At 39.0% G+C, this 13934-nt stretch overlaps 1 protein-coding gene across 1 annotated transcript in view; it reads left to right on the forward strand.

The window, feature by feature from the left end:
- Window positions 1-13184, forward strand: part of LOC128644410 (calcium-activated chloride channel regulator 1-like) — a gene marked incomplete at its 3' end in the record, with an annotated part of 38763 nt that extends 25579 nt beyond the window's left edge. Inside the window, 5 exon segments of the mRNA XM_053697035.1 lie at window positions 8806-9076; window positions 11370-11534; window positions 12949-12976; window positions 12978-13095; window positions 13097-13184. Of these exon segments, the coding sequence (XP_053553010.1) occupies window positions 8806-9076; window positions 11370-11534; window positions 12949-12976; window positions 12978-13095; window positions 13097-13184 (670 nt within the window).
- Between the last annotated feature and the right edge of the window lie 750 nt (window positions 13185-13934).

Here is a 13934-nt window from a genome sequence, read left to right on the forward strand (position 1 = left end):
AAGGAGACTGCCACCCCCATGGAAATTGGTTTCACTAAGGGACCATTAACCTTAGAGGAAAGACACCGCAGACAGCAGAAGGATTTATGCATGTACTGCGCATCCCCAGCACACAAGGTGAAGGAATGCCCACTACTACAACGCCAAAAGAGAAGTAAGCTAAGAAATATTAACCATTGCTTAACTAATAAGATTGTGAATGCAGCTTACTGTACCATATCTCTCTTTTTACAGTGGGATCATCGAGCTCTACAAACTGAAGCTATCATAGATTCGGGAGCTTACTCCAATTTCCTTGATTTGTCACTTGCAAAAAGAAATAAAATACCACTAGTTGCAAAAGCAAATCCAGTCTCTATCCGTGTTATTGATGGTACTTTAGTCAATTCTGGTCCAGTAACACATCACACCATACCACTCAAGGTAACATTAGGTAAGGGCCATACTGAATACATCACGTTGGATATACTTCCATCTCCTCTTTTCTCAGTCGTATTAGGTCTCTCTTGGCTCCAGAAACATCAACCTAATATCTCGTGGCACACTCTTAAAGTTGAATTGGATTCCCCATACTGTCTGGAATCCTGTTATCCTCATCAACAACAGGTACTCCTTTCTCAAGATACTATACCATCGGAATATCATGATTATCTAGATGTATTCAGTAAGAAACAAGCAGAACACCTACCGCCACATTGGATATATGACTGCCCGATAGAGCTTTTACCTGGTTCTACCATACCCTATGGACATATTTATCCACTTTCACAACCCGAATTAGAGCACCTCAAGGATTACCTGGACGAAAACCTTAAAAAAGGTTTTATCAGACCTTCCACATCCCCTGCAGGAGCAGGGATGTTCTTCGTAAGGAATAAGGACAAGTCCTTACGACCCATCATAGATTACAGGGAGCTGAATAAGAGGACAAAGAAGAACAGATACCCTCTCCCTCTTATTCCGGAGTTAGTGGAAAGACTAAGCAAGGCAACCATCTACACAAAGCTCGATCTCAGGGGTGCCTACAACCTGGTCAGAATCAGGGAAGGCGATGAGTGGCTCACTGCCTTCAGGACTCGCTATGGGCTCTATGAATATTTGGTAATGCCATTCGGGCTCTGCAATGCCCCTGCCACGTTCCAATATTTCATTAATGATATCTTCAGAGATCTATTGGACGTGTGCCTCGTTATCTATTTGGAAGATATCTTGATCTATTCAGACAATATACAGGACCACCAGAAACATGTGCGCTGGGTTTTGGATCGACTAAGAACCCATCAGCTGTACGCTAAGCCTGAAAAATGTTCTTTCCACACTCATGAAATTACATTCCTTGGTTACAATATATCCTCCTCAGGGATACGTATGGAAGATGGAAAAATAGAAGCCATTCAAAAGTGGCCTATTCCTACCAACAAAAAAGATGTACAACGTTTTCTTGGCTTTGCAAATTTCTACAGGAAATTTATTAAAGGTTTTTCCAACATAGTCAAACCCTTAACCAGTCTTACTGGTTCTCTGACACCTTTCAGATGGAATCCGCAGGCTCAACAAGCTTTTGATCTCCTCAAGAGATCCTTCACAACCGCTCCCATACTTCAGTTCCCAGATACCAAACTCCAATTCATCCTAGAGGTAGATGCTTCAGACTATGCCTTGGGGGCTATACTGTCACAACGGAAATCCCCAAATGATCCTATACATCCAGTTGCCTACTATTCTCGTCTCATGACTCCTCCTGAATGGAACTATCCCGTGGGCGAAAAGGAATTACTAGTTATCAAGGCCTCATTGGAGCATTGGAGGCATCTACTGGAAGGGACTTCCTACCCTATTCTGATTTACACGGATCATCGGAATTTGGAATACCTCCAATCAAGCAAGACTCTATCCGCCCGCCAGCTACGTTGGAGTCTGTTCTTCACCAGATTTCAGTTTCATATCACCTATCGTCCTGGCAAAAAGAACGGTAAGGCAGATTCTCTCTCCAGACATCTCCGACCTCCAGATCAAGTCATACCAGACCAACCCATCCTTCCTCCTGACCGGTTCTTAGGTGTTCTGAAGGATTCCCATCACTCCCTACGCTCTTGCCAACATAACGATACCACCTACCCAAAAGATCTTCAGGAATTGGATTCAAATGGTATTGCTCATGTACGTGGTAAAATATATATTCCACCCACTTACAGGAATGACATACTTCGTCAACATCATGAATCACCACTTGCTGGACATCCAGGTGTTGAAAGAACCATCGAACTCATCAAGAGAAATTATTGGTGGCCAAACTTACACCAAACTGTCCACCATTTCATCAAAACCTGTCAGATTTGTGCCGTTTCAAAATCTGACAGAGCTAAACCTTATGGGTCTTTGTTATCTATTCCTATACCAGACCGTCCTTGGCATACCATTGGTATGGACTTTATAGTCGATCTCCCTCCTTCCAATCATTCCACCACCATAATGGTAGTAGTGGATATATTTACGAAAATGGCTCATTTTATTCCGTACAAAAAGCTACCCACAGCATCTGAAACAGCAGCACTGTTCTTAACTCACGTAGTTCGTCTCCATGGGTTACCTTCCATAATTATTTCTGATAGAGGTACACAATTTACCTCCAGGTTCTGGAAACAGTTATGCTCCGTGCTCAAGATAGAACATCGCTATAGCACTGCTTACCATCCCCAAACCAATGGGCAAACAGAACGGGTAAACCAGTGGATTGAACAATACATCAGATGCTATTGTGCACATCAGCAAGATGAATGGGTCTCTAACTTGCCGATGGCTGAATATTCCTACAACAACACGTTAAACAGTTCGACCAGAAGAACTCCATTCTTCGCAAACTATGGATACCATCCTACCTTCCACTTATTCCCTAGCCTCAATACCACATCACCTGTGATAGACGACACAGCCAATTCTATGTTAGAAGTCTTCTCCTTCCTAAAAGACAACATTAAAAATGCTCAAGAAACACAACAACGTTATTACAATCAAAAGAAACGGAAGCCCCCTGAGTACCAGATTGGCGACCTTGTTTGGCTCTCTACCCGACACTTGAAACTTAAGACCCCCAGTAGGAAATTCTCTCAGCTATTCATCGGACCTTATGAAGTGACCAAGGTCGTGAATCCCAATGCTGTGACGCTGAAATTGCCCCCAGAAATCCCTGTTCATCCAACTTTCCATGTTTCCTTGATGAAACCTTACGTCCCGACTAGACTACAGACGACTACTTCCACGACTCCATCTATTGTAGTGGATGACACGGTTTATGAAGTATCTTCTGTCCTTGACTCTAGACGTTACCATGGCGAACTGCAGTACTTGATCCGCTGGAAGGGATTTTCCACGGATGAAGATTCTTGGGAACCTTCCTCTAACATCAACGCTTCTCGTTTGATTGCTCGATTCCACAGACTTCATCCGCATAAGCCGGCTCCTTCTGCTGCTGGGCAGCAGTTTTGATGGGGGGATCTGTCAGAGTTGGCAGCTATGCCTTTAAGGATAGGTTACTTAAGTCTGCTCCTCCCCCTTCCACCTGCCGATTAATGTTTAGTATACTGAGTTCTCAACTAGAGAAGACACCAAACTAAACCTCCAGGCTATAATCTATCTGAACTATTAGTTACCAAAGCTGAAAGCTCATCTTACTGCAGGAGCTATTACAGAAATCATCTTGTTCCGCATCTACCTCCTGAGCCGCTCTAGGCTAACAAATATCCTCCGGTTGCAACTGGTATCTATTACAGCCAGACTTTCATTGTTGCAAACAGTGTCAGGACTTACTTTGTGCAGCCTCTCCTCTCAGTACTCCGGAGCTTCAGCGGTTGTCCGCATTTGCTACAAACACAGCCGAAGTCTTTCCAGCGTGCACGCTGCCTGTCAGGTATTCCTCCTCGCTGATTGGCGCTTCGCACCACACCCTCTGTCTGTGTCTACAGACGCTGCAGCGGCACCAGCTCTCCCCTCTCAAGGCAATCACACTCTGGCTCCGGATTAAACAACTCACGCTTATTCACAGTGAGCTCATAGGCTACAACGTTAATATCTCCTGACTCAGCACAACTATACGCTATAGCTGTTTTACTCAATAACCTATCCTTGTTAATGGACAATTATTACAACTAAGGACAGTGTCTACTACAATACAGTTCCTATTCTGAACTACATCACCTACAGCCTTAATTAAACAAGGAGACTATTCACAACGAACTTTATACTATAGGCTTCCTTGCCTGTCTCCTGTAACAAGGATTACAAGAGCACCTCATAGGTTGTTACTACTGGGTAACGGATAACTAAGTGAATCTGCAGTTGTGATCTACTAATATTACATTGCGTAACCTTGTACACCCTAACAGAATTGAACTCGTGACCTTTAGGGTAAGAGAGGGAGATCTTAACCATTAGGCTATGTGTATCTCACTTCTGTGTTAGCTTAGTGGACTTGGCGGTCACTTGTAGTGACTGTAATGAGGTCTTTGCGGTCACGGAGGTGACTAGTGGTGGGGTCTTTGCGGTCACAAGTGGTGACTAGGAGTAGAATCTTTAGCGGACATCAGTGATGTTATACAGCAAGGTCTTTGCAGTCACAGATTGTGACTTGCATGTATTAACTTGCGGTTGTATCTTTGCGGTCACAGATTGTGACTTAAAAGTGGTCTTTGCGGTCACTAACAGTGGTGACTTAGAGGAAATCTTTGCGGTCACTAGTAGTGACTAACAGAATGATCTGTATCGTTGGAGATCAAAGTAAAACTTGGCAATCTCTCTGTGCAACTTAGTAGAGCTGATTAGAAACAAATGCAGGTTGTAACAACGTCCAGCTGCAATGTTGCAGGAGGTAATCAGCAAAGGAAGTCTTGTAGTAGTTTTCTTTCCTTTCTTGGCAATTATAACAGCAATCAAAATAAAAACATAAAGTGCAGAGTGACAACAGTGTCAAGGTCAACGCGTTTCGCCCTTAGGCTTTATCACTCTGCACTTTATGTTTTTATTTTGATTGCTGTTATAATTGCCAAGAAAGGAAAGAAAACTACTACAAGACTTCCTTTGCTGATTACCTCCTGCAACATTGCAGCTGGACGTTGTTACAACCTGCATTTGTTTCTAATCAGCTCTACTAAGTTGCACAGAGAGATTGCCAAGTTTTACTTTGATCTCCAACGATACAGATCATTCTGTTAGTCACTACTAGTGACCGCAAAGATTTCCTCTAAGTCACCACTGTTAGTGACCGCAAAGACCACTTTTAAGTCACAATCTGTGACCGCAAAGATACAACCGCAAGTTAATACATGCAAGTCACAATCTGTGACTGCAAAGACCTTGCTGTATAACATCACTGATGTCCGCTAAAGATTCTACTCCTAGTCACCACTTGTGACCGCAAAGACCCCACCACTAGTCACCTCCGTGACCGCAAAGACCTCATTACAGTCACTACAAGTGACCGCCAAGTCCACTAAGCTAACACAGAAAGTGAGATACACATAGCCTAATGGTTAAGATCTCCCTCTCTTACCCTAAAGGTCACGAGTTCAATTCCCACCACTACAAGTGACCGCCAAGTCCACACTGCGAGGATTGCATTATAGTCACTGCACGTGACCGCAAAGTTTAACATCCAAGTCACTGAATGTGACCGCAAAGACCACACTAAAAGAGAAATCAGGTGTGCCAAGAGACCAGCGTAAGTTGCAATCTCCCCCAAGACTCCCTAATTACACACGGAATAGGGGAATACACCTTCTGATACACATACAGATTAAAGTTTAAAAAAATTGCAACATAATAAGCACTTGACAGAATATCAAGGATCACTGGTTACATTACAACTATATTGAAACAGCTACGATCACAAGTGTGACGTAGGAAAAGTCACATGACATATTTTTAAATACCAGTCTCTCACTAACGGACCGGTAACACACACCCGCCACAATAGCGGGGAGGTCATCTCGTTTGGATCTTTAAGTTTTTTTAATCCAATTTCTGGACATTATCATTTGTTACACTATATAACAGGTACCTGATTATCAAATAGCGGAAATATATACTACAGTTATTCAATTGTTTTCTCTGATGAAATCGATGTTATAAGGGAGACGTCCCTTTTTATTTTATGTATGCTTTTAACAAGTTATTAAATTTCTGTCTAATTATACAAATGTTTTATTAGTTTTTATATATATAGATAAGAAGTTCACATTAGACAACAAGTTTATATATATCAGTTGTATATACCTGTTTATATCTTTTTATTAACTGAATGTTGATAAATACTTAGGATTACCTACAATAAATATATAATAACAACATTGCAGTACATACATTAAACATTTATCCAATCACAAAATACAATATATTTGAATTATAGAATTTAACTAAATACTCTACCCGTGCTAATCTAGCGCTGGACTACATTCACTACATATCAGCACACAGAATAAGCCAATGACAAGAGGCATATTGGTGCAACCACCAATTACCAGCTAGCTCCCTGTAGATAATTGCTGCTCCTAAACCTACATAGGTATTCTCTTCAACAAAGGATGCTAAGAGAACGAAGCACATCTGATTATAGGAGTAAATTGGAAAGTTGTATAAAACCGTAAGCTCTATCTGAATCATGAAATTTTAATTTTGACTTTATTGTCCCATTATGCAAATATATTAAAAAATAATCGTTTAGGCTAGGGGTTTTATATTGGGGGGGGGGCTTTTTTTATTTTGATAGGGCTATTAGATTAGGTGTAATTAGTTTAAATATCTAATCATTTCTTTTTTTATTTTGTGTTTGTTTTTTGTGTAATTTAGTTAATTGTATTTAATTTATGTAAGTTATTTAATTGTAGTGTAAGGTTAGGTGTTAGTGTAACTCAGGTTAGGTTTTATTTTACTGGTAAATTTGTATTTATTTTACCTAGGTAGTTAGTAAATAGTTAATAACTATTTAATAACTATTCTACCTAGTTAAAATAAATACAAATGTGCCTGTGAAATATAAATAAACCCTAAGCTAGATACAATGTAACTATTAGTTATATTGTAGCTAGCTTAGGGTTTATTTTACAGGTAAGTATTTAGTTTTAAATAGGAATTATTTAGGTAATGATAGGAATTTTATTTAGATTTGTTTTAATTATATTTAAGTTAGGGGGTGTTAGGGTTAGGGTTAGACTTAGGTTTGGGGTTAATAAATTTAGTATAGTGGTGGCGACTTTGGGGGCGGCAGATTAGGGGTTAATAAATGTAGGTAGGTGGCGGCGATGTTAGGGGCGGCAGATTAGGGGTTAATAATATTTAACTAGTGTTTGCGATGCGGGAGTGTGGCGGTTTAGGGGTTAATATGTTTATTGTGGCGGCGATGTCCAGAGCGGCAGATTAGGGGTTAATAATTTTATTTTAGTGTTTGTGATGCGGGAGGGCCTCGGTTTAGGGGTTAATAGGTAGTTTATGGGTGTTAGTGTACTTTTTAGCACTTTAGTTATAAGGTTTATGTTACGGCTTTGTAGCGTAAAACCCATAACTACTGACTTTCAATTAACGTTATGGATCTTGGCGGTATTGGCTGTACCGCTCACTTTTTGGCCTCCCAGGGAGACTCGTAATACCGGCGCTATAGAAGTCCCATTGAAAAAGGATGTTTTGAAAGCTGCAGTAATTACATTGCGTTACGGCCAAAAAAGTGTGCGGTACAGCTATACCTACAAGACTCGTAATACCAGCGGTAGTGAAAAAGCTGCGTTATGAGCCATAACGCTGCTTTTTCTCCCATACCGCAAAACTCGTAATCTAGCCGAATGTTATTTCTGTTTCTAAATCAGTGTATTTGCTGTAGCAAGTGAATGCTATTAAACAAGGCATTTATAGCAACCCTGTAATGTTCTATCAAACTAATTAGATCTTTTAGCATTATTTATTGTTTTTATTATTATTTATTAAATCACCTGCAATTTAGATGAAGTATGGTTATAAATATATGGTTATAAATATCAACTATAAGTGTCTCATTCCCTCAACAAATTTAAATATTTTCCAATTAAAAAGATATTAAACTTTATTTTCCATAAATGTTTAACTCCTTAACAACCAGGACATATCCTATATGTTGTGTGCCCTTAAAGGAGCATTAAATATAGCAGAATTGCATAATTAACAAGTGCAGAATAAAAAGACAATGCAATACCACTTGCTCTGAATTTCATAAATAAGTAGATTATTTTTCTGGCAAATGTATTTGTTCACCCATTTGCCACCCCCTCTATCATGTGACAGACATCAGCCAATCACAGACTTGTGTACGTATACTCTGTGAGCTTCTGCACATGCTCAGTAGCTGGTGCCTCAAGAAAATGTGCATATAAAGAGATTGTGCAAAATTTGATAATGAAAGTAAATTGGAAGGATTTTTTAAACTTGTTTGCTCTTTCTGAATCATGAAAGTTTAATTTTGACTTGAGTGTCCCTTTAAGGGATGCATGGGTCTCTCTGAAAGTGATGAGAATGCACTATAGCAGGGACTTGCTGCTAGTGGCAACATAGAAAAACACTTTTTTCCACTACCCCAAAAAGGTTGGAAGAATCCTTAATAATACAGATATATGGCCTTACAATAGGCTACACCGTGACTGGTTAATCAGTGCAAGAGCTCTATGCACCTATTTGTCCACCATTTATGGAACGCAGTGCTTAATTATATGAAAATACAGACTGCTAGTTTTATAGAATATGATTTTTGTATTATAAATGAGAAAATCTGACAACAAATTTCTTTTCTAGAAAGGACCTTGGCTTTACAATCTTTGCAACACTAACACATTAAATCAAGCACTGGGTATAACTGTAACCTCTAAGGCAGCTGATGGAAATGTGCCACCCGTTACTGTAAATGCCCACATGAGCAAGGATATAAATGTACACCCCAACCCGCTGGTGGTCTATGCATCTGTCACTCAGGGCTATCTGCCTGTGAAAGGAGCAACTGTCACAGCAATAATCGAACCAGGCAATGGGCATTCTGTGACACTAGCGCTCCTGGACAATGGCTCAGGTACGCAGGATTTCTTCAGTGGTATATTTAGGTTACATGCTGCCCTAGGCCTTGTAGTTCTGCCTTCCCATCACCAGTGGTGGTCCTAGACCATAACATTTGGAAGTGCAAAATGTTGACCCCAAAGCTAAATATCATGCATGTAGGTATTCTGGTGGGTACCCCAACTTCTAAGTAATTACACATTTAGGTATAGGGGCCGATTTATTAAAGTGCGGATGGACATGATACAATGTAGTGTATCATGTCCACCGCACATCGATAAATGCCAACAGCATACGCTGTCTGCATTTAACATTGCACAAGCAGTTCTTGTGAACTGCTTGTGCAATGCCACCACCTGCAGATTCGCAGTGTCAATCAACCCGATCATATGTCCACAGCCTCAGAGCAGGCGGACAAGTTATGGAGCAGCGGTCTTTAGACCTCTGCTTCATAACTGTTGTTTCCGGCGAGCTCCATTCGGAGCTTGATAATTCGGCCCCTTAGACTGCAAGTACAGCACATTATCTTTGTGCTTGGTCTTGCACAAACAATAGTGTACACTCCAGTATTACAAGTGAATGGTTAAAAATATTCACCAAAGCATCTGAACTAAATTTTAGTGCGCCCGAAACTTTTAAAGACCATTAGAATTGAATCATTGACAAATACATAATTAAAAGACAACGTAACAGCGCTTACGTTAAGCTTTAAATGAGCAATAGATTTTTTTACAATTTAATTCCATTTCCCTGCCCTCTGTATTATGTGAAAGTCAGCAGGGAAGTGTTTTATGCTTACGTTTAATAATACCGCATAAAAAGATGCACCCGCTTATAAAAACGTCACCGGGCTAGACGTAGTTTTCCGTGTCAACACTCGCAAGGGCAGCCATTATGGAATTATCTAAAAAAAAAAGTGCTTTGCAAGATGCCTTCCACAGAAATAATGAGAGCTCTCTGTTATGTAAAACTTTGCAATGAAGTACACAGGGAGAACCTGGCGTATATTTAAACTTTTATATTACCCTTATTAAAAACCAAAATATGCTGTTTTTAGTGCACTGTACCGTAAAATCACTGTTACTATCATATGCAAAGGTTTTCCTTTTAGCGTAATTAGAGGTTTGAGTATTTTGACAAACACTCGCCATCTGTTAATTGCGGAAAAATGTGTGAGATCTGTAGGTCTGAAAATGTTTAGAGAATTACACTGGGATTTGAGAGACAATTTCATATATGGCCATGGAACATCCATGTTCAGCCCAATTTACGTAAAAAACAATTACGCTTTGTATTTTGTACCTATGGGGCTGAATTATCAACTCTGAATGGAGCTTGATGCCCCTTGTTTCCGGCGATCTTTCAGGCTCACCGGAAACAGAAATTATGAAGCAGCGGTCTAAAGACCTCTGCTCCATAACTTGTCCGTCTGCTCTGAGGCCCCAGACAGAAATCAACCTGATCTAATATTATCAGGTTGATTGACACCCCCTGCTAGCGGCCAATTAGCGGCCGTGAATCTGCAGGAGGCGGTATTGCACAAGCAGTTCTGGTGAACTGCTTGTGCAATGATAAATGCCAACAGCGTACGCTGTCGGCTTTTATCGATGTGCAGCAGACATTATAGGATAAATCGTATCATGTCCGCTTGCACTTTCCTAAATATGCCCCTATAACTCCAAATTTCTATGAGTTTTTTGCTCATACAGGGTGCTTAAATTATGTTTACTATTTGTTACTAGCAATCACACAGCATCCCTGTCAATTCCTCTCCTCCCTCTAGTCATGCGTGCTGCCATGTTGAAATCTGGCTATTACTACATTTCAGTGCTGATAAGTTTGCACATGTGCAGTAACTCTCCTTCATACACCTGCACTGTAACCTAAGATCCAATATTTTGACACCCACAACTCGATAGAGATGCATGAAATGTATTTAGTGTTAAATGTCCCTTTAATTTGTTCTTAAACAAGGAAGATAGTGCACTTGTTACAATATGAATTGAGCATGAGCAAAAATGTTATTATGTAAATCATGCAAATGACAAGATGTGCCATTCAAATAGGGCAAAATGGGTTTTAATGAGGTTGTTCAATAATCATGTGAAAAGTTGCTGCAAAAATCTACTGTTTAATTTAACATCTTGGTATTCTGATAGAATTCTAATGGATGGGAATAGCGTTCAGTTTTCAAACTTTATAAACATTCATAAGAAACAGCTGGTTACTTACATAACCATACACCGTGCAGGAGCTCCTGAGTCATAATGTGTCTTTGCATTTAATAATGTTCACTTGTTCCCTCTCAGGTGCTGATATTATAAAAAATGACGGAATCTACTCAAGATACTTCACAAACTTCACTGCAAATGGGAGATACGGCCTAAAAGTGCGTGTTGAAGGCAGTGGAAATAAAACTCGACTCACTTTGCCCAGGAGTCGAGCTCTTTATATTCCTGGCTTCATAGAAAATGGTGAGGCTAATTTTTATTTTATATTCCTCAATAATATAAAAGAAATTTTAATTATGTGGCAGAAATGTGGGGAGGGCTTGTGGGCAGTGAAATACTGTTTACTGGGGGGAGCTGTGAAAGGATTGGTCGGCCATGTATGTGCAGTGGATAGAACAGGTCTTGTCTTGGGCGGGGCTGAGTTGAGGGCAGGGCCACAGGTGTGCAGTGGACGAGATAGGTAATGCCATGGGGAATTGATGTGTGTGTGTGTGTGTGTATATATATATTTATATATATTATATATATAATATATATATATATATACATACTGTACTCTATATATATATATATGAGCATGACTAAGGGTCTGTGTTGACTCGAAACGTCGCTGTTTTTAACTTTGTTTGTTACCTCAATAAAGAATGGATATTTTTTATCAATAAGTGCTGACGCTATTTGTTTCACTATATATATATATATATATACATACTGTACTCTATATATATATATGAGCATGACTAAGGGTCTGTGTTGACTCGAAACGTCGCTGTTTTTAACTTTGTTTGTTACCTCAATAAAGAATGGATATTTTTTATCAATAAGTGCTGACGCTATTTGTTTCACTATATAAATATATATATATATATATATATATACTGTATATATATATATATATAAATATGTTTTTACAGCAACAAAAAAGAGAGTATGTGTACAAAAAGTAAGTAAGGTCGCAGTCCAAATACAAAAGCATTTATTAAAAAAATAAATAAACTAAAGTGACCAAGTGCAATAGGCTTGGATAATCTTTGCCAAATGTAGAAGGTTAACAGAACTATCACACCACCTCTAAATAGTTCATACCTCCGGTCCGAAGTTAAGAAGCACACCCATTCCAAGCTGGAAAGTATATAATACAAGATCCTCCTGATCATAAGATGCAACATCCTCCTAAATAAAGTTCAGCTTATAATGTATGAGTTTTATTACATTAGTAACTAATTTCCTATTAAATGTTTGACTAAAAATGTGATTATAATCTAATTTTATTTTGAGGCATATACTATCATGTGATGGTACTGTATAAAACTAGTCTAGGCAACCCCAATGTAAATTTGTTGTATTGTTCTGTAATGAATCATCAATAGTAAAATGTAAATTTACACGAATATTGTATTTTCTGTTATAATTAAGACCCATCACATGCTCCTACTGAATAATTAATCAAGATGGTAAATCAACCAAAATTATTTATATAAGCGTTAGTTATCTCTATGAATTTGTTGGCACTTAATATGCACATTGTAGTTTAAAAAAGTACTCTTATCTAATCTAAAGGAAAGGACTGGGCTACATCAAATGTTTTCTAGTGTGGTGTGGAGTACCTGTGCCATGATTTGACCACCAATAATTTCAAACCACACTTTTATTCTAGGTATAATCACCATGAATCCTTCAAAGCCTAATAAATAAAGATGACAACCTACTTAATGTGGGGTCATTTACCAGGACAGCTTCAGGAGACTCTTTTTTGGTGTCTAACGTGCCTGCTGGTCCCATAGTAGACATCTATAAACCTGAAGAAAGTTACTGACTTGGAGGCCAATATGGAAAAAAACACAATTGTGTTGTCTTGGACAGCAACTGGTGATGACCTGGACCAGGGGACAGGTATGTAATGAATGATACAAATGAACAGACTTAGAAATAGTAATATCATAAGATTGTACTCCAGTAGCTATAACGTTACTGCAATGAAAAGAATCTATAGACAGTAGATATTGTAGAGGCAGCTTATTTAGCATTCCTGAATCATACTCACCGCACTATTGTTATGACAAGTCACAAGGGTATTTCTGTCCTAACCGCTCTTTCCCCATAGTTATAATGCATTAACCTAATATCAGTGACAGCCTGTGTTTGTTGCACATGAGCTAAGCAACATTTTATAAATGGTGGCTCACTGGCATCTAAGAGTGTTCTATATTTAGATAAAAGGAGAAGAATTCCAGGGGACCCAGACCCCTAACTGCCACCGAATTGGACTCACCGAACCACAATTAACCTTATCCTTAAATTTGTCCTCTGTTAATATTCCTAACCACTCGATCTTCTATTGCTATTAAACCAAAAGCAACCTTCCTAAAGCAAAATAACCTCTAATAGCGACCCCAATCCCCCCTGTATTTTCTGTTACATAGGACCTTACACAGTGCTTTAACTTCTCAAGTTGTAATTACAAAAATATTACAATTAGAAAACAATATAACAGCAATGTGATTAAACACAGCAAACATAGAGGAATTACAACGTTTTTGCAAGGATTTTCACAGACTTTCATGAACTCAAAACAAACACACCCAAAAGAAAAGTAAAACATAACATAAATAATTCAATAACGAAGATAATGCCTAATGTGTT

The sequence above is a fragment of the Bombina bombina genome, unplaced genomic scaffold (assembly GCF_027579735.1).
Source record: "Bombina bombina isolate aBomBom1 unplaced genomic scaffold, aBomBom1.pri scaffold_1531, whole genome shotgun sequence".
Taxonomy (NCBI): Eukaryota; Metazoa; Chordata; class Amphibia; order Anura; family Bombinatoridae; genus Bombina; species Bombina bombina.